This window comes from Suricata suricatta, chromosome 1 (assembly GCF_006229205.1).
Source record: "Suricata suricatta isolate VVHF042 chromosome 1, meerkat_22Aug2017_6uvM2_HiC, whole genome shotgun sequence".
Lineage (NCBI taxonomy): Eukaryota > Metazoa > Chordata > Mammalia > Carnivora > Herpestidae > Suricata > Suricata suricatta.
Window position 1 is genome coordinate 170,017,790 of NC_043700.1, and position 27,303 is coordinate 170,045,092.

The 27,303-nt window shown below is 34.5% G+C and overlaps 1 protein-coding gene across 2 annotated transcripts in view; it reads right to left on the reverse strand.

Annotated features, from left to right (window-relative positions):
- Positions 1-27,303, reverse strand: part of PCDH7 (protocadherin 7) — a 412,759-nt gene that overhangs the window by 214,009 nt on the left and 171,447 nt on the right. The window contains exon 3 of one of the 2 annotated variants that reach the window (XM_029947699.1): positions 10,053-10,245. In XM_029947699.1, coding sequence (XP_029803559.1) covers positions 10,053-10,245 — 193 coding nt within the window. Of the gene's footprint in view, positions 1-10,028; positions 10,246-27,303 lie in introns of both variants that reach the window. The other variant, XM_029947692.1, reaches the window with a different exon arrangement.

The window sequence follows — 27,303 nt, forward strand, 5'->3', positions numbered from 1 at the left end:
AATAAATTTATGTGACATTGATGGTTGACCTTCCTTAGATAAAAACAACATCAGAAGTGACATCTGCCTGGAAAATAATTATTAGTAAATCTTTGCACATAATGTATTTGGAGGCATTTCTTCCTTTGCATGGTGTACTAGCTGTGGTAAGCATCTTTTACATGCATTTCTGTAGTGTTGTTTACATATAAAGTAGACTGAATCTGGGCAGTCTTTGTACTATGTTGCTTGAATTTATTTCTCCACCAAATTCTATTTTCATTATTTTCTGTTTTGAAGCATATCTATTTGCACAGTATGACCAACAATTAATAGCACTTTTGTAGTGTCAGGAATCCTATAAACACAAAATAAAATTTTTGATGATGAACAGGAAAATATCAATTATTAGATCTCACCAAAAATGCAATTAGTTAGGCACTATTTGAATTTCAACCCAGTGAGATGGACAAGTGATGGCCTAATATAAAGTAAAATATAAAAATTAGAGGCCAAAATTCATTGAAAAGAGTAATTAATACATTACGCAAGGAAATATAACGGAAGCTACTATACAGAACTTTGACTCTGTAGTACTTTTAGTAAATTTTGTAAAAAAAAATTCTGAAGAATAGAAGGATAAGAGAATAAGAAATTCATTAAGATTGCTGTCAAAGGATACAACCATGTCCCCGCCTCTAATAATGACATTATAATGGACTAGTTTGACCTAAAAAGAAATTCTGAAGTGTATTCTTACACTTCATTTCCTGGTCTTCAGCTCTCTTAGTTGTTTCCCTTCTACTGAATCTCTATCAGAAACATTGGGCCTTTAGTCCGTATAGTTAAATTCAACAATTATTTTGGATAACTGTGTATAAGAATTATTCCAGCTACATCCAGGCCAAGGTGAAGACCTTGTTCCCAAATAGCTTACAGCACAGTGGAAGAGAAAAATGGAGGGAACTATATGTCTCTCAGTTGGGTCTACTAGTTCCTTTCATTATCAAGGTCTGCATGATCATGTGTCTACTTCCTTCATCTCTGCATCACTGGACATTTGATAACCACTATTTTCCTAATTCTAAATATCCCCTCAGCCTGCCACATTTTGTTTTTGCTTTTAAAAAGTATCATTCTCAGACACCTTCATTGAAACCTACTTTTCCATTATTCTTTTATATTTCATCATTCTCTTCAGATTCCATGTTGGGTATCATCTCCTCTCAGTGCCAGATGCTTAAAGGATGGTCTCACATTTCCCAAGACTGCATAATCACTGGGATGATAATGACTCCTAAGGCTGTATTTCTGCTATCTATGTATACTCCCTAATTTCAGATGTACATTTTCAATGGTCTGCTAGATACTGTCTGAATTTTTCAAAGGTACTTTGAAGTTCACATCTTAATCGAATGCATTCTCCTAGAAATGGACTATCCTTCCCTTTTTCCCCAGTTTAGTAAAATAGCACCACTGTTTTTGCACCCTCTCAGATTGGTTTCCTCAGCATCACTCACAGTTCTTCATAACTTTACCCAAACTTCTACTTATCAAATCTCTACTTACTTGTCCTTCAAAGCTTGGCTGTGGTTTGCATGTCCCTAACTCATATCACCATATGGTTCCAGTAGCATGCATTTAATATCTGCACAGGGCCTCTCATGCCTTTATTTTTAATTGTCTAAGTCGGTACATGGCATTCTCCTTCATGATATACAAATGATTAGAAGGCAGGGAGCATGTCTCATTCACCTTTGGATCCCTCATGGGAATTGGCAGAGTAAATGCTCAACAAATGGTTATTGAATTCAATGAATTCTCATAATATTCCAGATTCTCTGCTCATTGTATAAAATTTTCAGCTATGACTACTATGACCGTTTGCTACAGTTGCTGAGTTGGTGAAATGCAGCCTCACACTGAATAAAAACAATGTGCATAATTCAGTCTAGGCACTCTGGCTCTTAGGAATGCAACCTCAGAGAAGCATACCACTCTCAGATCATATGCGGGTCTCCTGATGACTTCATCAATGTAGATACTGAGCATTTCAGAGCAGAAAAAAGAATGTAAAAGATACATTTTTCAACAGAAATGAATGAGTAGACAGTTATTAAACAGTGGGACACTGCTCTACTATCTATTATTACCAAAACATTACATAACACTCATCATAGTTTCATTTGAACATATAGCATCAAAAGTTAATGTTTTCTGAGATTATTGTATTGTAACAATTGAAAATATATTTAAAGGAATCATTTAAATTTTCATGTTTTTAAAATATACCCTCGTTTTGTAATAAACTTATAATTCTGCTTTTTGGACAGTAATGGGAAAGCATGCAAAATAATGATACTCATGTCAAAAAAAAAAACAGTCACCCTGCATTAAGTAAAAACTTATCAGAAACAAGATTTAAAAACAAGGCAATGTATTGTCCATATTTCAGATAGAAAGGGAATATGACGTATAGTCTAATACTCATGAACTTAACTTGAAACTTACAATAGCAATTGCAAAACCATTTGCAACCACAACATAAGGAAAGCATTAGTTTTTTAAGAGACGATTATACAGAGAACAAACTGAGGGTGGATGGAGTGGGGGGAGATGGAAAATGATTGATGGGCATTGAGGAAGGCACTTGTTGGGATGACCACTGGATGTCCTAGGTAAGCCAATTTGACAATAAATTGTATTCATAAAAATTAAAAATAAAAATAAAACTAATCTAATCCAATCTGTAGTCTAATCTAATCATCTACATGAGTAACATAACTGTTCTTCTGAAAAGAAATAACAATAACTTCAAAAAATTATTTACAGGTCATTATTAAGACTGAAAGGCCTTATATGAAGCACACAGTTTATTATTAATTATCCATGTTTAGAAGCAGAGAGAAAACAGAGACATAAATTTAATCTGTTCTGTAGTTTAGACCTGGATTTAGTGTTTTGTCAATTTAATCAAAGATAAATTCTAGAGTCTTCTAAGTAATTGTGTTTAGCAACAACAAGAAGAAAAAGGAAGATAATTTGATTAGAAAAATTAAACAAATAATTCGACTTTATTTGGCTTAACTAGAAGCCTCCAGGCCAATTTAATAATTAGTTTTAATGGTGTAGAAGATGGGTAGGGAGAAAGGGATGGTACAATGCAGATAACACTTTAAGGCCTTCTGCCACCCCAAGAAGTTATTTAGAATGTAAAAGTTCCAATAAGTGCATCTGAAATAATTTCATCCATATACTTTCCCTCCCCCTTCTCTGTCCGTCACTGCTCTGACCACCTCTAATGAGTTTCCTCCTCTCACATTAGTGACATTATTGAAATCCAGGTTGTATCACCCCACACAGGGACCTGTACCATCAAGTCAGAGATTCTTTCTTATTCACTTCAACTTCCTCAGAGAGCCTTGGTCATATTTTATTTTCAGCACATGTTTGTTGAACCAAATGAATAGCCACAGATTTGTCAGCATATAATTACCTCATTAAACAAGAGACAGGGATAATATTATTATGCTTTGCTTTACTTAAAAAGATAATGCTTTTCTTATCAAAAAAAAAATACCCACAATAGAAGAGATAACAACAGAGGGTGTTTTATCCTCAATGAGGAATAGTGAAGTGAAACAGTTTCTCAATAAGTGGACTAACCTCTGAGGTTGAGGGCTAACTACACTTTATAGACAAGTTCTACCGTTTCTTTGCCACATAAAAGATGTTTAAGAGTGTTGTCCTATTTCAGCAACATCACATTTTTTATACATAACTCTAGGGAAAAAATCAGAGAAGAAACAGAAGTACATAAAGTTTATCTGCAAAAAAAAGAATGCAAAAACTATGGAGATAATACCCTAACTAAATAAGGAGCTACAATTAGAATGCATTACCTAACAAGTGTGCTGGAGTTCAGATAAGCAAATGATTTGAGAATCTGAAGGCAACAATGACACTATCTGACCTCTAAAGTCACTCTGAGATTTGATGAGCGCTCATTCCATTCTCAAATGTCATAAGGGCTCAGCAGAGTGATCTAGTTTTAAAGGACCACATTAGAATAAAAAGGGTAATATGGCCACACATTTTATCAGTGTTAATTATTAATACTGAGATTAAAAAAGAAAGGGCTGAGAGTTCGGTAAGCATACTAATTGGACACTTTTTTCAGCCTGTTTCCCCTGTCAGTGTGAATATTTTAGAGCAGTTCAAAGGGAAATACATACCTGAAGAATATGCATTCAACAGGAACACTGAATATAAATGTAAAAATATTTTAAAAGTGAGAAAGAAATATAGTAAGTAATGATGACTTATCCCCCCTTTGAACGAGGAAGAGCACAGACAGTGGGGTTGATTTGATGCCAGAGGATAGAATCCTCCCTTCCTCTCGTTTCAGATCCTGGATATAGTTAAACATACCTGCTCCTGGTGTTACTTCTTGATGGTCCATGAAAATAAGAAATTGAGTATTCAAGGGGAGAATATGGTTCTTACCAATAATTTTAGAATGCTATCTCTGTGAGACTAAACATTTTTTTATGATGCTTTCATGATTAAACTATTGTGTTACGTCACATCTACCTAAAGTCAATAATCAAAATTAATTCTCATTACTATTTGGATAATGGTGAATAATTCTATCATCAATTAATACATTGAAATTATTGTTACTTGTTATTTAATTATGAATTATAGGTGCTATTACTTCATTTTGTTTTTCCCACAATAGTATAATTTATTATTGAAGGAAGCAGGTCTAAGAGAGTTCAGAAAACTGCACTGCTACTGAGAGGAAAAACAAGGATTCAAACTGATGTCATCAGATTACGAAGCCCATGTTTTCAATCACTGCATTCTACGCACAGTGTTGCTTCTTCTCTAGGACAGTATCTTTGGATTCTTTTAGATTGTGCTGCTCATTTACTGGAAAGCTTCAGGCGCACACTTCTTGATTGGAGACAACCTCTGTAATTACTTGCCATCTCTAATCACCATGAAGAAGCAGAAGTGAGTAAAGCCCTACAGAAGTGGGTGCATGATGGACTTGGGGATACTCGGGAGGCACAAAGCCATTTCACAGATGGCTAGAAAAGTAGAAATGCAGTCCAGCTCTGGCAACAAGAGTGCCATGCTGAAAAATACTACCATGGAAATGTACCCTTTTCAGGGTGTGTTAGAGTCCTCCTGCAGATTAAAAAAAAAATGCAGGGCATTTGTTTTGAGATATTATGCTTCTTTCTGTCATTAACAAGTATTTGAACATCTTTGGAAAAATGAAAGACACAGATATGCTACTTCATTTAATCCAGATGAAAACAGTACAAACCAACAGTGGCTAGGTGGGATACACTAAAAGTGACCCCCATTGGGTGGGTGAATTGAAATTTGGGTAGGTAAGAGAAAAGTAGAGAGAGGACATTTTATCCCACACTAAGTTGTGAGGTTAATCTCCATCCTCATATCTTTGTTCATTTCAAAATGGTACTTCATTTCCAATTGATATTTCACATATACTGTCATATATTCTGAAAGCAAAGTGATAAGCATGTAGCATATACAAAATGACTTTGTGATGGACTGTACAACACCTTAACCATAAGAAACAATGTATTCTAAACACCATTGAACACATGTGGCATGAAGGGAATGAGTAAAACAATGATTTGGGTCTAACATATAATTCTGAAAATGTAAGGGAATTTGGGAAGGGGGGAGTGCTCAAAAATAATAGATTATAAAAGTCAAAATGATCTTTTAAGAATCTGCGAACATCAAGAGGCATAAAATTATGCATTTAGAGTAGTCAAATTTTTTACTTTATATAAGTTTTTAAAATCTGCCTCATAGATCAACTGCTATTTTCCAATTTTAATTTATTTGTATGTTAGACTATTTGGAGATTTACCTAAAGGAAAATATGTACTGTTTTCTACCTTTTGTTTGCTCTTACTTTGATCAAAGTACATTGCCAAGCAAGAAAGTAAATGTGTTTGTTCTACTGTGAGTTTCCTTAATTAAAATTAATGTTTTTGATGGGCATTTTTATACCCAGGGCCAGATCAAATCTACAGATGGCTCTAGCATGCTGTGATTTCAGGGAGACGAGCCTCTAAAACTGTCTTACACTTTGGACTGCTGGGTGCCAACCTTTCTACTGACCTAGCCACAAATCACACAATTTCACTGAGTTGAGTTCTTTATCTCATACATGCATTACTACTATTAAAACGCATGTTTTGTCAGTTGCAAGGAAGGCCCCAGAATTCTGCCCTTCTCACATTAACACAACATTTCAAATTCATTTGCCTTCTCGCTAAGAGACCCGAAGTTCTTTTTCTGACCTGGAGAGTAAAATATATAAGAAAAAATTGAATATAAGAAGAAAACCACAGATTTTTGGGTCTGAGTAAGATTTTAGACTTAATTCTGTTAACTGCCTTACAGATGATTAGAAGCAGATCCAGGAGTTCATGACCTATCCCACCATAATGGTAATATTGGGATTGGAGGTCAAATGGGGTGTTTCTTATATTTGAGTTGTTGAACACCATATACGGTTACATGATACATAACAAAGCCAAATTAGCTTGTAAAGGTAATTCAAGGGGTGACTGAGAAGAATAATGTGACTACGACATTAAGTCAAAAGTCAAGATAAATACTGACAATAGAGCTAAAGAGAAGGTTAAATACCACTCTGTGAGAAAGTCTAAAGACAACCGCCTAATGTAGATAAGAGTGAGCTCTTGAACAATTTATGCTCTTAATGTGATGATGGCTTTAAGCTTAATATTTGGTTTTCACTTGAATTATGAATTCATTGCAGTAGGTTTCCAATTATTTTAACATTTAATTTTCAAGTATTTTAACATTACTAAACTTCCTATCATGAGCCCCCTATTCTAAAATACTTTATCCCCTGAGGTATGTTTTATTGAAATAATAAATAACCAATTTCTCCAATCTTATCAAAGGATCAATATGAAATAATTATAATATGATAATAATAAAGAGCAAAGAAAAATATATTAGTGATCTTTCTCATAACTTAATATATAATTCATTAAAAAATCCTTAAAATACTTTTTAATGATGTCATTTCCATTACTGCTCTCCAGAGACCCATGGATGTAAGTGCCCTGGGTTTGAAATTATTAAAATGGTGGGATTCATTCTAATTATTAGATTCAGGTTTCACAAAATTATGTTTATTCTTACACTGTAGTCTTTTTCCTAAGCTAATAAGAGAATAAAACCTCATTCATCATTTGGCAGTAAGGTGGGTTGGAATATAGGATAAAGCTCATTATAAAGCCTATTAATCCACAGGCCCTCTTTATAAAATTGTATTTATTATGCTAAAGTATAGAAAGCAAATAAAAGCTTTTGTATAACATAAGTGCATTTTACTGCCTGTCTACTTAAATTTTCCTTCCTCTACTTAAATTTTACTTTTAGTTATTTCCTTACTATAGCATCTGTGACAACTTATTTTTATCATTAGCTTTTCTAACGTATACCCACGTCACATCGTGACATTGGAATATAGTGTTTGCAGTGGAAAATTATCTTCTAAACTTTACAGTGAAAGTTAATCCAAAAATCAGTTGTAACTACATTACTTCACATAGGTTAAAATTCAAGGAAAATATTGAGGTAATAATAATTAGGAACTAGGACAGCATCCAAAGTGGTATTCTCATGGAAAACCCAATACAAATCCTGATTAAAACCCAACCAAGCAAAACGCTGCAGATTACCTGGATTCCAATTAAAGGTGACAAATGAATACTTGACAGGTTTCAATTCCAATTCTATTTATGTCAGAATGATCCATTAATATTGAAGATAATATTGCCAGAATTCAAGCAATACAATTGTACTTTATGCCTAGATAGTAGTCTGAAAATGTGGAAGCAACAAAACTTATTCAAATGCCAACTGCCACATTTGGATCACCCAAAGTGAATCATATCTCCTGTCATTACCTATAGATCAGGGCTAACATGAATCATGGCTAGCAGATGACAAATGACTATATAAAACTGAATTTCAAGTGTCAGGTACATACAAAATCAGAAAAATCAGTTATATTAGATGGTCTTTGCTGTTGACAAGACGAAAAACATGGTTATAAAAAATAACTGAGCACCTTATTTGGGAAATGTTTGTCACCTGTTAAGTTTTCCATGACATGCATGTTTCCTAAAAAGTAACCGGTAATGTGTTTGTCGTATATATGTTTACTACTCATCATTTCTTTCTTATTTTAAAAGTCAAATCCCCTCAACCTCAAAAAAACATAAAAATAACATTAACATGTGATTATAATGCCGAAACAAGTTCCTTTCTGTTAATATAGCTGACATTCAAAAATAAAAACTTAATTATACAGATGTTGTTTAGAGTGAGATAAATACTTTTTTAAACACAAATAAAATTATAACATCCAAAGGTAATCATGGTATGAGAGGAATGTCCTTAAATTAAATCAATTCTGCCTTCTTAGGTGTGTGTATGTATAATACTATTATAGTATCATGACATAATTTTTACTTTTGTGCAAAGCACTTCAAACATATTTGCTTTAGAAATATATTCATCAGCAATGCAACTTATACCAAAATTTTATAGTCATTTAAAAATGATACTAAAAAAAGTTAATTCTTAAAAACCACATCAAACTCCCATCCACATAAGCATACACCACCATACACACAGATAAGCATGCCTTTATAGCCATAAGGCAAAATGCCATATAACTCTAGATGATTCATCAAGAGGAATATCAATCAGCAAATCCTGATATCATATCTTCTCACCCAGATAACAATGTAGAAAAAATAATTATTTAACATGATTTAGTTTAGCCATAATTTCACTTGGGCTCATTTATCATCTATTACTCTCTAAGACTGGATTTTAATATTCATAGTTAAACTTCCAGAAAAAATATCAGACTTCCTTGCATTAATATGCTCTATTTGCATACTATCACTAAAGAAACCGGTATATAACAAAAGTTAGAATGTCTTATTTCACTTGGGTGGTGGGATGGTGAAGGCAAATCCATTTCCAGTGTTCACCAGAGATAAAATATGTGTGAACCCTCTTCCTTCCCCTACATATAACCAAATCTCTTTTATGTTTGAAATAATCATAAAATTAGTATGAACTTTACCGTTCCATGTTCCATTTGACACACACCTATTCCTAAGACATTTATTGATAACCTGAAACCCCCCAAAATAAATCACCTAATTGTTTTGGGAAACATAAACAAATGTGAAATGCTTATAAGAATCATCTGCAATCTAACTTTGTGACATAAAGAAAGTGTAGAGGAGGCCAATTGTGGTAATTATGAGAATCATCTCACAAAAAGGTAAGAATACAGAGTCCTAAAATTTGCTTTCTTCTCTTTCCCTTGCACAAAAATGAGAGAGAAAAAAACAACCTTATAATTAAAAGACAGGGGAGTTCTAATAGTATTTACAATCTATTTTTTGAGAATAAGATAACATTGTTCTCCTTGTTTGGCTCCATTTCAGCTATCACTCAAAAAGAGAGGTTCGAAAATGCTTTCCTAAATACCTCAGAAAAGAAAGAATCGAGCAAAGCGTGTTTAATTGTCATTTCCTTTCACTGAGGCTGGACGATTGCAGTTGAAGAAATAGTTGCATGACAAAAATGAATAGAAGAAAACAATAACACAAGACCTTTCTCAGCTGCTACTGTTTAGGTATTATGAATTAATTTAGTTTTTTTTTCATAGAAGGTACTACTCTAATTTATTTGTAAATGTGTTTCCTTCTGACAGTCTGTTTTAAAATGATGGTGCAAGTTTGGTGAATTTTATCTATACAGTTATGTTCCTTTATTGCATATTTCTGGATTTAGCAAAATATTTATTTATTTTTTTAGGTACAATAGTTTAGTGTCAGCTATTTTATTTTGGATTTAGACTGAGCCTCGCGAGTCTACTTTTCATGGCTCACTAGCGTGATTATGTGTGTGGATGCTGTGTTTGCCCCTACCATTTTCCATATGCTCTGCCTCACCAACACTGCCATCCGGCGTGGTCCTTTCGTAGCTGTCCTCTGGGAGTGGAAGGGCACCCAGCCTTGGCCCTGATGAACTCTTACTGCTTGGTGTCTCTGACTCCTCCAGCCCGCTGTCATAGCAACTCTGCAGTGACCCCTGATGTGGGTCCTGAGGCTGACTCACAACAGAAAACGTCACTCTACGAAATGGCTGCAAAAGAAAAGATTCTGAATGTCACCAAAGTATTGGATTGTAAATGATCTTATTACAAAACACATAAATCACATACATCAAGGACTACTGGCGACTCATTCAATGCAAAATGGTTAGAGATGCTCACATCTACTTTGTTAATTGTATCATCTGAGGCAGTGCTTAGAATTTCCATAATAAAATGAAAAAAAAATAAAACAACCCTGAACATTCCATTTCTGAAACAGAGATAAGAAAATAGCAATTTCACTAAAATACACATTTAACTCTATTTAACTCTATGTTAGTACCATGTATTCAACCTTTTTCTGTTCTGTAGTCTTCACTTCAAATATGCTTTTCACATATAGACTCTGTTAACAAGCGTCACTGATTTGGGAAGGCAATACATAATGAACTAGTCATTGTAGAAATTCATTTTTTAAAAACTCTGTCTATATGATAAAATTATTTTAAAATCAGTGTTCTGGCAGTTGACTTAAACTATTAAAGGTACCACTAATAAACAGGAATTTAGATGAACTGCTAGGAAATAGGAACACATTCCTTTTTTCTTCATGTTAAAGAATATTACCTATTGACCTTGAAATTTTAAAGGTAGTATTGAAGTAAGGAATACAAGTTTCTTTAACCAGGGAATAGAAAATAAACCCCAGAGCTTAGCTGTACGTGCATACTATGACTGCTTATAGTTTAACAAAAGTTACATCATGTACAGCTTTTAAACTGTAATTTTAAAGTGTCATAAATTTTTATCTAGTTGGATCCCACTATTGACTATGACACTGAAGTTGGCTACACTGAAGATTTGCTATGTATGGAATTTACAGTTTATTGTAGCTACAAAATAAAACACAAAAGAATTAGACTCATTAAGGGAACAAACTAATGCCATGCATTGATAGGGCTCCGTATATAACAGTCAGGGAAAAAAAGAAAAACAACATAAAAAGGTTCTGTAATATCTGTCTGAAATTATTCTTGACAATAATTATATCCATTAAAAACTCATTTTGACTGGAAAATGGAATAAATGTATTTTTTAAACCTACAATTCAGACCGGTTCTTTTTAATATAAGGTATAAAAGTAATAATGTTGCCAGAAAATAGTGAGAAAGGTAAAAACCCTTTTTTGCACTTTTATAACTTGAATTCCAATGGTACAAATCACTAGCCATGACAGGGACCAATCTACACATGTAGGTTATTATAGGGAAAGCTAAGAAGAGTTACAGTATTTCCCCCAAATTTATAAACTGAGTTCACTAAAGGCAAATACGCCCTTCCACAAATCTTCCTTTCATTTGATCTCAAAAACTGGTCAAGAATATTGTCCATTATTAATATTCTTAACCCAGCACCTTGCCCTCCATGTACTTATTTGTACTTTATAAAATCCCATTATTCATTCTAATTAAAAATCAAACTTTTAGAACCGCTGAATCCTATTATGAAGGGAAAACATTTCTCTTCTTTATAATGTTTCACTGAATTGGAACTGCAGTACTTTAAAACAATTATGAAATATTTCTAGTACAAATAGTATATACATCATGGCCCAAAAGTTATTGGCAATGAACTCTAGACTCATTACACTTATATCATTAATAACGTTATTTCTTCACGAGTATGATTGTGATGTTTCAAGATACATTTAAGTAAATATAGAAATCAATTTGTATTTACTATGTTTTATCTAATGTGCACATATTTTTTAAATTATTTTTTCTATTTATCACTCCCAATTGACTGCAAATTATGTGGATTTCTTCAGGCTTACCTCAGAAACAAGGCCACTCAGTTTCCTAAAACCACACTGTTCTGCCCAAAGAAAATATTCAGTGAATACTATTGAGTGATCAGTTTTAAATGATAATGTTGAATTTAGGAAAGAATACTAATGGTCATTCAGGCATATCACTTCAAGACATAGCAATGGGTCACACACACACACACACACACACACACACACACGCACACACACAGAAAGGAGTGCCAAATGCTGTTCTTGATTCTACTTTAGTGATTCTCAAATCTTTTAGAAATAGTCTTCTTTAACCCAAGAAGAAAAATCAACATGAATACAGAAACACTAATACAGACTAAGACATTGACAAAGGAAAGTATATAATAAATTATGAGAAATGTTATTCTATTTCAATAGAAAAATAGAAAAGACGGTGATGTTTATGTGATGGTAGTAAACTCAGAATCGGTAATTAAATGCGGGTTCCACCAAAAGTAGAAATAGGACAGCAAGTGGTGATGGGTTATGTTTGAATGAAAAAATGTCCAAAATAAGATAATTATTTTTCTATTATGTACATTTTAACAGCTTCTATGAATCTGTGTATTTTCTGTATTTTAATTTTCATGAATTATTTTAGGTTACATATCAAATTTAATGATGAAAGGAGTTTTAAATTTAAAATACTAGAATCTACTTATATTAATAACAAATCTTTCGATTCATGAATAGTTCTTTTTTGTGTAAAAAAAACTAAAGAAAAAGACACCTAAGGGATGAAACAAAAATAATTGACAATAAAAATCCAAAACATATACTATCACACAATGGATCCTGAAAAATACCATCCATCATTTTTTTAGTGTTTATTTATTTTTGATCAAGAGAGAGAGAAAAAGAGAGAGAGAGAGACAGAGAATGAGACAGAGAATGAGCGGAGGAGGGGCAAGAGGGAGACACGGAATCTGAATCAGGCTCCAGGCTCCAAGCTGTCAGCACTTAGTTTGACGCAGGGCTCAAAATCACGGACCATGAAACCATGACCTGAGCCGCTTAACCGACTGAGCCACCCACATGCCCCCATCCATATCTAACCACATTTTAAAATATTCCATCACAATTCAACAATCCAAACAATATCAGTATTATATTACTATTTCAAGCTCAGTTTTGATAATTTTTTGAAAACAAAACTCTTACGGCAAAGTATTTAAGTTAACTATGTGAACAAGGTAGTGCAGAATCCTAAATTCTGAAGGAAAACCCATTAATGCAAAGGTGAAGGTTTTATTCCAATGGTAGATCAGACATACAGATTAGATGGATAGATAGATAGATAGATAGAAGACAGTAGATAGACAGTAGATAGAGATAGACAAATAAATGGGCAGACAACTATTTACATACCATCATTCATTATCAGTTTGGGTCTATTAAGAAGATGGAATTTATAGCAGAAGTTAAGATACAGAATTTACATTTTTTATAGATTCTAGAAATACTGACTCAATAAAAAAATGTAAAGCATTGTGTTGACTGTGTGTCATGACAGAATTAATTTGCATTTTGTATGTAATTATCACTTTGTTAATTACTGAACTCTGAAGTAGAGTGGTTTCAGTGGGGATGCTTCAACCTAGACATGCCTTAGAATGGCCCAGAGAACTTATCAAAAAGCACAAAGCCAGTACAGGGCTCCAACTTAAACCCAATGAGCCAGAGTTCAAAGTGGGAATGGATATCAGTAGTTTGTAAAGTCCCTCCGGGTAATGAAGAAGCATAGAGAGGAAAGAGAAACCCTTCAACTGAAAGCAGTCAAAAAGACAAACTGCCCCAAGAAGCTGGGTGGTCTTTTAAGTTTCCTAGATAGAGTTTTTCTGGAGAGTGAGAAGAACCATGGCTCCATCTTGAGATGCAAAAGTATGGACATGAAGACATCTAGTGACCTGAAGTGTCTGAGCTTTGTGTGTTTCTGTCCAGGGTGATAAGTGATTTCTTGTCTCACAAAGACAAGCTGGTCTTTCTAAAAGAGGAAAAAGCACAAGAGGAAGAGAAAAAAAATGTCAGCCTTCTGGCACTTTGAAATTGTGAAGATGTGTTCACAAATTAAATAAGTAATGTAAGAAAAAGGTCTTCAAGAAAAGCATTCCAAAAACTGTGAGTGGAAAATGCATGACAATTACACACAAGGGGGAGTGGAAATCAAAGATTTTATAGAGGCAAAAGGATGATCTAATTGAATAAGTGAGACTGAAGATGTGTTTTGACCATTTCGCACAAAGGAGTAGGAAGAAGAAATGTTGGAGGCCGAGAATGATGCCACGAAAATGTGAACTATGGAGAAACAGCAATGGCAATGAGCAGCAAGACCATTACAAGTCTGGATGCTTGGATTTAGTCATTCTTTCACTCTATGTACATTTGCTTTATATTCGTTATCTCTCAGGGCTTCAAGCATGTCCCAACATTGGTTTTACAAATTTAAAAAACTCAAAATCGTATAGGTGTATATACAAAACTGGACCAAATGTAATTTTATTATGTTGCCAATGAAATTGAGATACAAAAATATGCCATGAAACTTGCTTAGGATTTAGGGCAGGCATTGCCAAGGAAGCTTTTGTGGGGTTGATACTTCTAAAGAATTTTGAATCTTAACATATATTTGAGGATCAGTTATGGATTTTATATATGGGCCAGCAACAAAAAAATAAAATAAAATAAAATAAAATAAGATTGTGGGTAAGAAAACCATATTACTCTTGAAACTTAGAAGTCTTAGAGGCATATCACTTTTGGAAAGAAAGAAAATCCTATAGGATCAAGGCACCAGAGACATGGAGAATAATTATGACTACCATATGTCCACTTTATTCATCCATAGGTCATTGTTACCTTAAAATCTCCAAACTCTAGAGAATAACTTTGTCAGATTAGAGCAAAGGAAATAAAAGAACAATCTGTAAATATATGCATAAATTGAGAAAGTGGGAATAGCTTACTAATTTTTAAAATAGGACATAAGAGGATTACAGTAAAACAAAAAAAATTATGTAAAGAGTTTTATTTATTTATGCATATTTTTATAGTTCTTCATTGCTACTGAACACATTTGCTTTAAGGTCTTTTGAAGGGCACAGGGAAAAGCCTCCTAACATAAGGTACAATAGGAATGAATGAAAACAGAAATAAGTAAACTAAGAATTAAGAGAGAAATTAAAATAAGAATAAAATTACAAAGGCAAGGTAAACAGAAAAACATGTTCAGTAATAGCATGTATGGTGTGTGTGTGTGTGTGTGTGTGTGTGTGTGTAATTAAAAAAAAAAACATGGTATATTAGAAATAACAGAGAAAGGAAAGGATTTTATTCCAAACAACTCTACAGTTTCACTATTGACCTCAGTCAAGTTTGCTGACCTTCTGGCTCTCTTGCCTCAGGCCCAGGGTCTAAAATGGAAAAAATAATACATACCCCTACTAACTTAAATTCTCTGAGAACTAATGAGATGGTTTATTAAAGAAAAAAGCCTTAAGCTCCCTCAAAGACATATACTATAAAAGGTATCATACCTCAGGCCAAAGCTATATAACTAGAGTGATATCTTTTATTATGTTTTAGGGGTTTGCTTTTTTCTTTCCTTGTCTGCTTATTTTTGTTTTGTCTTGTTGTTCTTGTTGTTTTTATATTGAGCTGGTTCAGTAATTCACAAAGTTTCAAAACAGAATTTTAAAAATGCATATGGAATTTCAAACCTAAATCTCCTGTTAATGCAGTGCTTTTATTGCTCAAAATGCAAGTTATTTGTAAAAATAAATACGTGCATACAATGATGCCATGTTTTCAAAAGGTGTTTGAATCTAATCATCTATTGGACAAGAATGTCTCTGCAGTCACTTATTTGGGAATGCCATTTATTAGCTAATTTCCCACCAATTATGACACAGAGGAGAATTTCACTTGAAGACACATCCTACTATAGGGACTTTTCAGATATTTTAGAGGCTGTTAAAAATACATTCAGAGGTATCTGCAGATAGAGTGCAGTCCCTAAGGCACTAGATGTACCTTCAGTCTTTCTCCCAGGCTCCAGCTGATGGAAATGCATTACTTTAAAGTCCTATAGACTTAGAATAAGCATTCTCCATTCTTTACATAATTTTGATTCCTGAAAATCTAGAGGTCCCATGGGAAATGGGCAGAAACGTAATGGAGAGGTCTACTTTCTATAGGCATGCTGTGGAGGACCCAAGATGGCTGCCTTTTTCTTCCCTCTCCTATTTTTTAGAAATGTTCATGAGTCTTTGGGTAAGATGTGTGTGAATGCAGTAAACATGTCCATATAAGATTAATCTCACAGACTAGAAAGGACAAACACAGAAAATAAGGATTTAAATTGGGTGCTGTGGGGTACACAATGTAATGTAGTCAATAAATGTGTTTGCTCTTTAATATTTTTGATACTACATTTTTTCTAGAAAATATGAAAAGATGCTAAAACTAATAAATCAGTAAACTTGGGTTCTTGGGATTAGGGGAAAGATAACCTTGCTTGATGAGGAAGGGAGTTAGACTATATTTTTATCTTTTTTTTTTCCTTTGGTGAGAGAGACAGAAAGTGAATTTAAGAAGGGTAGGGACAGAAAGAGAGAGAGAACCCCAAGTGGGATCCACACCCAGCACAGAGCTCAATGCAGGGCTCCGTCTTACAGGTGTGAAAGCATGATCTGAGACCCGATCAAGAGTCAGATGCTCACCCACCAATGAGCCACCCACGCACCCCTAGACTATATCTTGATTACAGAAGTGAGGCTTGTGTTCTAATGACATTATGGCAATGTGTGGTAAAGCACTCATGAAGGGAAAATGTAGTGAACATTTGATTCATTATTCTTTTTTCTAAAATTGCATCTATATAATTGATAATACAAACTGCCAAACAGTAAACCTAAATTTGGAAGTATAATAGGTTTACAGGTCACACGAGATGTTACCACAATTTCTACTTCAAATATGAACTGGGACCGGATTTCACCCTACTTTTATTCAGAGGGTTCAAAGGAGGTCAAGTCAATACATTTCACATTTATAAGAGGATTGAAGCAATTTTCTAAAAAAAAAAAAAAAGGTGTTTTTTGTTTTTTTTTTTTACTGTCCGGAAAACTAATGTCAAGTTTTACTAAAAGTATAACTGCCTCAATTTCTATTTTATCTTCAGATTCATTTTTAGATACTCTCAAAACCTTTCCCTTTTTGAAAGTATTGACATAATAACATGTAGTATTTATAATTTGAAACATTAAGAAAATTAATTTTGAAATGAATATGCTATTGTGTTTTCATAATTCAATCATTGCCAAATATATACAACATTACTCGTGGCTACCCATTAAAAAAATCATGAAGAAGTCCATTGATAGTTCCTTAAAAAAGTAATAGAGATCACATACATATTCACAAATAGATGGATATTTATTATTCGTTAATTGTTAACTGATAAAAAAAGGGACTATCAAAGCATACAAGCACATTTTATGTCCCATAATCAAACATACTTAAAGGAATTTGCCTTCTATCTCCATTAGCAAAATCTTCTAAGTTACAACCTGCACAATATAAACTTGTTTTCTTTGATAGGACAGTGGCCAGTTTAGGAAATGGTAAACTACTGAGGTGAATTTCAGAAATATCCTGCTACACACACTACTTCCAGTAGAAGAGAAGACATAACATCAAGGAAGAGTGCAGGAACTTTCCCCCTCGAAGTTCACATCTTATAACCTACTGACACTATGTTGATGCAGATTTTGTTTGTAAGAAGATAGGACCCTAAAGATGCCGTGGAATGAACTTCAGGTTAAAATTCTTTCCTTATTGAACACTGCTCTGCATCTTACAGACAACTTTATTGAGAACTTTAAATCTGCACCTTCCTTTTTAGCTTCAATAGTTTCTTCATAAATCGTCTCCTTATCTGGAACTCACATACAGCTGTCTCAGTCACATCAATTATTTCTGAATGGGCTGAAAAGGCTTTTTTATTTTTTCCAATTCACTTAGTTACGTCCATCAAGCAGACTTCTAATGACTCTCTTTGTCAGTCATAAAGCATTGAAACAGTCATGGGGCAGAACATTGCAGCATTCATAAGGAATGCTACATTTTATTTTTAAAGAGGATCTATCTAAGCCTGTGAGATCTTTCTTGCAACGCACGGGTACTTGATTAATCTGCAAACATTTTCAACTGACGTCAATGGTTACTGCAGAAACATATCTAGGATTCCATAGTGCCTTAGATGGAATATGTCTGGCAGGACCTTCAAACGAACTTTAATCAGGTCTTTTAAACTTTTAGGGGCATCTTCTCTTCCTCACATCTCAACAGTTTTCTGTACTTCAAACAGTTTTTCCTTCTTTCAAGTCAATAGTAGATGAAAGGATATTAAAAAGTAACATGTTGAAACATTTGGACTAGTTAATTAAAACGCTCATTGGGGAAGAAGTAAAATAACTGTATTTCTTTCTTTTGCCTTGCATGCAATTACGTATTTGACGTTATTGTTTATGTTTGTCCTACACGGGTTGAGGATGCAGACGATACTTTATAGTTCTTAGTCCAGTAGATAATAAACTACTTAATATTGCAAAAGAACAGTGATATCAACATTAAAACAATAGCCACTAGGTACTGGAAAAGTGCTATTTATTTTACTACTGCTATCACTTCTCATTTCATCCCTACATGGGTCATGTTATATTATGATTTTGCAAATGAGAAAAAATGTAATGAATTCCAGTATTTACTGCAAGAGCTACTCTAGTCTAAAAATACAAATGGCTCTCCTATTTTCCTCCCTAGTGAAAAATGTCAGGGAACAGAATAGCCAAAGCCTAAATTTCTTAGTAAATTCATGAAAACTTTTTTTCCCTAAAATTGTTAAAATAGATATTATGCTCTCAAACACAAATTGTGAGTCCTCTACATTGTAGGCACAGTGTTTGATCTATCTTTTGCTCTATTTGCTATTTGCTCTGTTTACTGATATTTCCTGTCTAAGGACACCTAGTCTAGGATTAGCAAACTTTCTCTGTTAGGAGCCAGAAGGTAAATATTTTAGGTATTGTAGGTCACAGGTCTCTGCCATCGCTACTCAGCACGGTTGTGGTAGTCCAAAAAAAAAAAAAAGTCACCGAAGATACATAAATGAATGAGTATGGCCATGTTCCAATGGTACTTTATTTATGGAAATCAAAATTTGAATTTCATATAATTTTTGCATTCTGTGAAATGTTATTTTTAAGTTGTTGCAATGATATAAAAATGTAAGAAAGTTACATGCAAAAAGTACAAGTTTTTGTTGCATTAACATTTTTAAACATCATCATGGACTTTCCAAGTACTGTGTAAATTCCCCATCAGCAATTTTTATCCATTATATCTCTCTGTTTCAACGACAGTGCCTTGAAAGCAGTTTATATCCAATTGTCATTTATTGATATGTTTTGATATTTCTTGCCTTTTTCGGAAAACACTCTGAACTGGGGAGTCAGAAGAACTATATTTAAGTACTGTCTCTGGTACTAAGTATGAAATATGAGAAAAAGACTAATCGTTCAGATTTAGTATGTTTGACCTTAAAATGAAGAAGTTATAGCAGATGATATTTAATATCTTTTTCAGTTCCTTAATTCTCTGATAGTGTAGAAGCTAGGTGTGTTGGATCAGTAAATAAACCAGCTGAAATCAGCGATTTTAAAGTTGACTTTGTTCATCCATTAAGAAATTCCTTAGAACACTGCATGCAAATACTAATGCATCTTGGAATGCATTTACTCATCAAATCAAGATCATAAACAAAAATATGCATAATGATCAAACATCTTAGTCAATTATCTTAATGAAAAGTTACAAAAATGGTAAGGTTCCCTCACATTTACCATTTTTCATGAAAAAGTAAAGACTTTCATCTGAGATGTCAGCTCTATGGTATACGTTTGCCTATCATCTCCCCTATCCTCTGAAACCGCAACTTTTGTGATGCCTTTTTCACTGAACCACATAAAAACGTCGAGTTCCTACTGTGTGCTAAAGACGGTGAAATCTCACGCATTCCTCAAATGTGTGATTCACATAGCAGAGGTTAGTGAGTTTGGTATGAAACAGAATGGTAAAAGCACGCTGGGTCATGATTTGATTGCACCTCCTACTTCATTTGAGACCCTACCCAGTCTCTTGTAAGTTTCTATGTTTACACTCACAGAGAAGCAGGAAGGGGGAGGGGGGAGTCCTAGTTAGGAAAAGAGAATATTGACAAGCAACTAATGAGAAAAATACTATCTTCACAAAGACATTCAATCCAACAAAGACTTCTTAAGCACTTGCTTTGTGCCCACCACTGTGCCGAAAAATCTACATGCGACAAATCCAGGCATTAAGCTCAGTTGGGCAAGTGTAGATTAATCACACAAAAGCACTCCGAATGCAAGCAAAGGTTTCTTTTCCTTCTTCATTTTCTTTTCTTTTGCTATTGTGATAATCATCAAAAGCTCAGTTCACATGCCGCTCAGTCGCTTTGCATGACTACTCAACACACCCACGGAGTTCCAGAAGCAGCTGAATGAGGTCGATAAACCTATGTCTTATACTACGCAGTTGGAGTTAGTCTGTAGCAGTTCAAGGGAGCAATGTTGAAGAACCAAGTGGAACTGCAGGAAAACGGCCCAGGTTTCCAGCTACTAAAACACCATACATGAACAAATAGACAACAATAACAAAGATGAAAAATAGCCTTTCAAAAGCTACCTCCCAAAATACACAGAAGTGTAGACGCACAGATAGAAGCCGGCCTCGTGAGCACCCAACTCAATTCTCCCGTACTGAAGTGAATGAACATGAAATGTGCATTTTAAGATGCACTCAAACAGATGCTCTGGAATTTTCATCTTCTTTTTCTTTTTCCATCTTAGACCTTTCATCCAAACTGCACCTGGCGAATCTATATACACTTAAAAACATTTACTTTTCCTGTCCTATGGAATGAAGTTTTGTGCCCTTAAGTAGCTTCCCTTGGTCTGGAAGTATTTAAATGCCTAACAGGAATCAAGGCAGACAAATGGAGTAAGGCTCTGAAGTGTTACTTAAGCATTTAATTATTAAACTGAGTTGAAACCTAACTCCTGAGCCAGAACGTTCTGCTACACAGGTGAACCTTCTGCTACCCCAGTGAACTCATTTTCTCTGCCATTCTCACCAGCTTCCTTGTTTTATCTTACTTATCTGCACTTTGTTCAAAAGACAGGCTACCAGTGTCCATAAAATGTCCAAGAAAAAAATGTATTCAATGCCAAATAGATGCCCAATATATGCCAATTTTCATCCTTCGGTGCAAGTCAAATGACTGCAGAAAATCAGCCGATATATGTGTGGTAGACAGAAAAATGGACTCTGATGAGATTCACAGTCTCATCCCTGGAACCTGTGAAGAGGTAACTTGATGTGCAAAGGGGAATTTAAGAGTGTAGATACAATTAGCTTGCTAAGCAACTGACCTTAAAACAGGGAGACTACATTGGATTACTTGGTGAATTCGGTGTAATCTCAAGATTTGAAAAAAAGACAAGAAAGGCAGAAAAGGAGATCAGAATGATGCAATGTGAAGACTGCACCTGTTTTGATAGCTTTGAATAGAGAGGAAGTGGCCACAGGCAGGTCACACAGGTAGCATCTAGAAGCTATTAAAGGCTAAGAAAAGAATAGATTTTCTTCTAGTGTCTCCAGAATAAACACTACCTATGAATACCACCCTTATGTTTGGGTAGGACCTATTTTGGATTTCTGACCTCAAAAACTATAAGGTAACAAATTAGCATAGTTTTAAATCACTAAATTTTAGGGGATTTGTCATAGCCATCAATAAGAAATCAATAAGTGAACCAAGAACCTGAGGTGTAGTGGGAAGGAAATAGAAGTGAAGCATTTGAGTTTAGGTTTCACATTTACAAAAGGGGTTAGAATCATCAGTTAAATGAACAGTAATATTGCTTTTCTAGATCACCCCACCTATAGGACATTGAGAATTAGCATGCCATTCTATTTTTTTAAGTTTATTTATTTTGAGAGAGAGGAGAGAGACTGAGAGAGAGAGAGAGAGAGAGAGAGAGAGAATGAACGTGGGGGAGGAGCAGAGAGAGTGAAATGGAGACAGAGAATCCCAAGCAGGCTCTGCACAGTCTGTGCAGAGCCCAGTGCAGGGCTCAGACTCACAAACTGGGAGGTCATGATCTGAGCTAAGTCAGACACTTAATTAACTGAGCCACCCAAAGGCACCAGCATGTCATTCTAAAATTATACTTATTTTATAAAACTCTCAAATACACCATATTACATATTTTTTGTCAAAAGTGTTCAGCAAGCATAAAAATGTTAAAATCACATCTATAACCTTATTTTTACATTTATTATTCTTTTAATATAGTGAAAACACTAATGCTAAGCAAAACAAAAAAAATGAATCAGCTTAGATCTCGGTCCACTTATACATTTGAGGAAAAAAACAAATATATATTTTGGTCCTCTATTATCAGAACTGACACTGTAGTTAGGGAAGCCCATGGATTTTTAAAGCAGAATATCATAATTTCTTTTCCTGATCTCAACTCTAAGTTGAACAACTTGGGGCCACTGACTTAATTCTTCTGAACCACCATTCATGTTTTATAAATATAAATGATAATCTCTCCATTTTAAAGATGCAATGAAGATCCAATATGATCTCAGATATGTAACAGATTTTACATTGTATAGTGAGAGTTCAATGAATGAGAATGGTGACTTGAGTCCAAAATTGTGTCCAGAGGCCAAAGATTTAGGGGGCTGATAAAAGAATAAAAGAAATCCATGCACTTGGAAGAAATAAATGTTTTCCACCACGCTAGCATGAAAAAAAAAACCTGATAATAAATTAATAAATATCTTGATTTTCAACAATACCCTAATCTACACTGGGAGAGTTAATAAATCCCAATTGGTACCAAACTAGAGTGACCATATTTGTCAACGTTGCATCTTATCTGCTACCTTCTTTCTTATTTCTTCTTTGTTTTATATTTGTGCGTTAAAGACACTTTTTAGGAAGATGAATTCTTTGTATAACAACTTGAGCCTTCCAGAGGAAAAAAGAGAAATAAATCCAGCAAATAAATAATAAGTAAGCATGTTGGCATTTCATGATTCCTTAGAGAAATGCAGACACTCACAACTTGACCCTAATGTAAAGTCTTAAAAGTAATTCTTATAGAGTATGACAGGTAGTCAGGAAACTGACAGGAGTTTAATTTTCAGTCATAATTTTAAAATGTAACCCAGATTTCCAATATTTGTCATATAGCATTTCAGTATTAATTGCCATAAGAACAACTTATTTCATTTACCACTTCCTTGAGAAAAGTGAATAATTCTTAAACTTATGGATAAGGGGCATGTTTAAGCAAGGGAGAAAAACAAGCAAGTCTATGAGGCAATAATGTCTGTCATAAGACAATCAAATTTTATTACTACTGCTAATTTGCCTTTCTCAGTACTTTTACATTTCATATTTAGAAGATACATGGTGAGTATACAAATCTTTTTATCGCTTTCCTTTTATTTTTAACTTTATGGCTTCCTCAGGGCTCTGATTTTTTCTTCCCCCACAAGTTCTGATACATTGCCATGTTGTACACATCCCTTCAGTGACTTCTTAATTTTCAGTTTAGAGGTGCCAAAATGAACACTTTGGGCAGCCATAGTTTGTAAACTTCATTACAGCATATTAAAGGAGTCAACCCATCAATGCTGCTGCCTTTTGGATCTCATTATATATATTCAATGTATTGCAAAATAACATTAATAATAAGCTACATAATTAAGTTAACTCCTATTCTGGAAGAAGCAACATAGTTGTGACATTTCTCTTCTCTGTCTCTTTAGTGTTTAAGTTCAGTTTCTTAATGACCACATTTGGAAAGATTATGACTTAACTAGGGATAGCATATGTTATCTTTGACCAGTCTTACAGAGTACCCTGAAGTAAAACACAGCTAAGCAAGAGACTAACACACTCCAAGAGCTGATCAATAGAAAGAGAAACACTTCTAGGGGGTAATCAGTAATTGGTAGCAGACATTGCCTGGAACACATTGAAAGAAGGCAAAGACTCCTTAATGATAAATTTGCCAAAGTGTCTGCACTTAAAATGCATAGTGATATTCCCTAACATTCATTGATTGGTTACTATGTGTCCATTAAAGCTTATTTAATTGTCACAGTAGGATTATGGAGTAAATGAGGAAAGCGGTGCCTATGGAGGTAACTGGCCCACAGTCACACCATTGCTAAGTGATCCACAAGTTGGTTCTTATTCACCAAGCAGTAGCTTGTCTCTCTCTCCTTCAAAAATAAATACACATTAAGAAAAAAAAAATTCTTTTAAAGAAAGAAAAGTAAACTGTAGTCTTGGCTTACCAAAAAAACAAGTCCTTAGCAGAATACAGTCAATTATTTTAGCCACTTCTGATAAGGGTATTTCACGGGTTCCTTGGACTCAATAACTAGACATTCAGATTTGAACTCCTTTGGACATCATCTGTAGTTTATGGTTACATTTAAGCCACTTGTAAAGAAAAAGATATGTGCTTTCACCATATGGCCTTAAGTAATTATTAATTTTTAGTTACTTTATTTATTTAAAGAGTGACAGATATAGCATGAGCGAGAGAGAAAGACAGAGAGACCGGGGAAGCAGAGAGAACCCCAAGCAGGGATTCTTAGCTGCCAGCACAGAGCCCAATGTAGGGCTTGAACTCCGGAAACCACGAGATCATGACCTGAGCCTAAACCAAGAGTAGGACACTTAACCGAATGAGCCACCCAGGTACCCCCCCATTTAAGTAATTTTTTTAGAACTCCAATAACCTTTCCTTCCTTGTCCTATACAAGTCAGCTATTCCCTATTCTTGCTGCATATCTAAATTACCTGAGAAACATAAAGAATATTTATGCGTGGACTGCATCCCAAAATTATTTTGTAATAGGGCTCAGTATCTGTCAGCAGGGTTGACAGTTCACTCTGATCTTAAAATAAAATGGGATATCATCCTAATTTCAATCTGCCTTGGCTTCCAGGAATCTCAGCATTCAATTACCATATATTTATAGGCCCAAGTAGGGTACGTATATTTTCTTATTCTCTCGATGTGGATTTTGAGGTCCTATTTCTATATTAAAGTCTCATTATGTGTTTTGTCATAAAATATCTCAAATCCTTTTGGAAGCAGATAACCTACATTTTGAAAATGATTATAGAAACAAATGAGCGCTCCTTATCATTCACTTTATCTACTTTGGGAAAAAATGGCTTGGGTGTTATTTTTGTGCAGCTATAATCTATTCCAGCAAAAGTGATTTGTAATTAAAATCAGCCATACTTGGGGTTTTATTCAGAAACAAGATGACTAATGGAGTTTTATTTATTAGTTAGTATGGGAATGACCAATGCGTCGTTAGAGACACAGGAAAATTCATCATTATGAAGTTTTCTAATACTAACCAGGAGGTATGTAAGACCTATTTTGCTCCTCAATTAGCAATTGGTCTTCTATGGCTGGTGATAGCCCTATTTTTCATCATGTTTCAAATGCATATTGCTATCTCTGACTTTATTTCCATATGATTATATTTTAGTTCTTCCTTTAAGACTAGGAAATCCCTATATATAATGTGATCACATCATGAAGCATTTCTAAAACCATGGCTTTACCACTTTTTCCTTCTTGGAACATTTATTCCTATATAATCTCAAGGCATTCTGCTGATATACTGCATCAGCCATCTAGAACAAATCATCCTTCCTCTGTTCTGTGATTTCCATGCACTGATTTGTGAATGCCTATGTCAATGGTAACCAGAGTATGTATGTATTGCCTTATAAATGGTATGTTGGTCCTCTCAAATAACACAGTGTCTTCGCCTAATTAAAATATGTCATGCCTTAAAAAGATCTTTTGTAAGCGGTGTAAATTTCAAGAATGGTGTATCTGAGAATTGAGAGAATTTGAGGAAGGAGATTGAACTCCTCAAATCATAATTATTTCACCCATTCTTTCAATGGCATTTCAGAAACATTTCTTTGATTTCTACTTTGCTCGCGCTGGCTTTACCATTCATGAAATCTATCTTAATTCTTCTAAGACTCAGTTACTAATATGTAGTACGGGAGAAAACTGGGAACACTTACATCCCAGAACATAGCTAAGAGACTCAAGTTAGACAATCTAGTGAGTCCTAATGTTTGTGTGTATGGCAATCACTTAGGAAATTGCCTAGTGCTCTAAAGCTTGCTGTCCCACACCCAGAGAATCTGGTCATTTGGGTAAGCAAATAAACAAACAAACACCTAAATGCTTGATACACACCAAATTATGAGAATCACTGATATAAACCATGTAAAACACCCACCACATTATCTGTTTCACCAGTATTGCAATTGACAGGAACATCATCATTATTATGGCAAACACTGAAATGCTCCTAACAGCAGGCAGTAGAACGGCAAGCAGGCTCATCTACTACCAGGAAGTTGAGTTGTGACAAGAACCAATGCAAAGATGTAGTCATTGATTGTTCTCCCATCCCCCCACCCCCAACAAATGTATGTGGTGAGGAGCTGGTGAAAGATGGCAGAGTATAGAGTCATATAGTCAACCGGGTTTTAGTTTAGAAAGGCTCTGGAGAAGGTTAGGGAGACAGATTTCAAAGGATGCAGCCAACAGCAGAAGCAAATCCAAAAAAGGCCATGTTGGAGGGGACTCACAGACACACTATTGCTTCTCATTGGCTGAAAGGCCTAAGCAAAAGCAACAGCAAATGAGAGCTATCTTACTTCATATTGGCAGGCTCCAATAGGATTTGCTTCAAAGGAAGGACTTACATTCTGTAATCTAATTTTAAGAAACTGGGGAGAATAAAGGCATGGGTAATTAGGCAAGGGGTGGATATTTAAACAAAACAATAAAAATGTACAAAATACACATGTCTGGAAAGTCAAAGTAAGAAACATTTTTTGATACCATAAAATCTGAAATACTGCAGTGTCTCAAAGACTTCTCTCTTTTTTTTTTTTTTAACATTTATTTATTGATTTTGAGAAAGACAGAGCACAAGCTGGGGAGGGTCAAAGAGAAAGGGAGAGAGAGAGAATCCCAACCAGGCTCCACAGGGTCAGCACAAAGAGCCTGATGTGAGGCTTGAACTCACAAAACTGCATGAT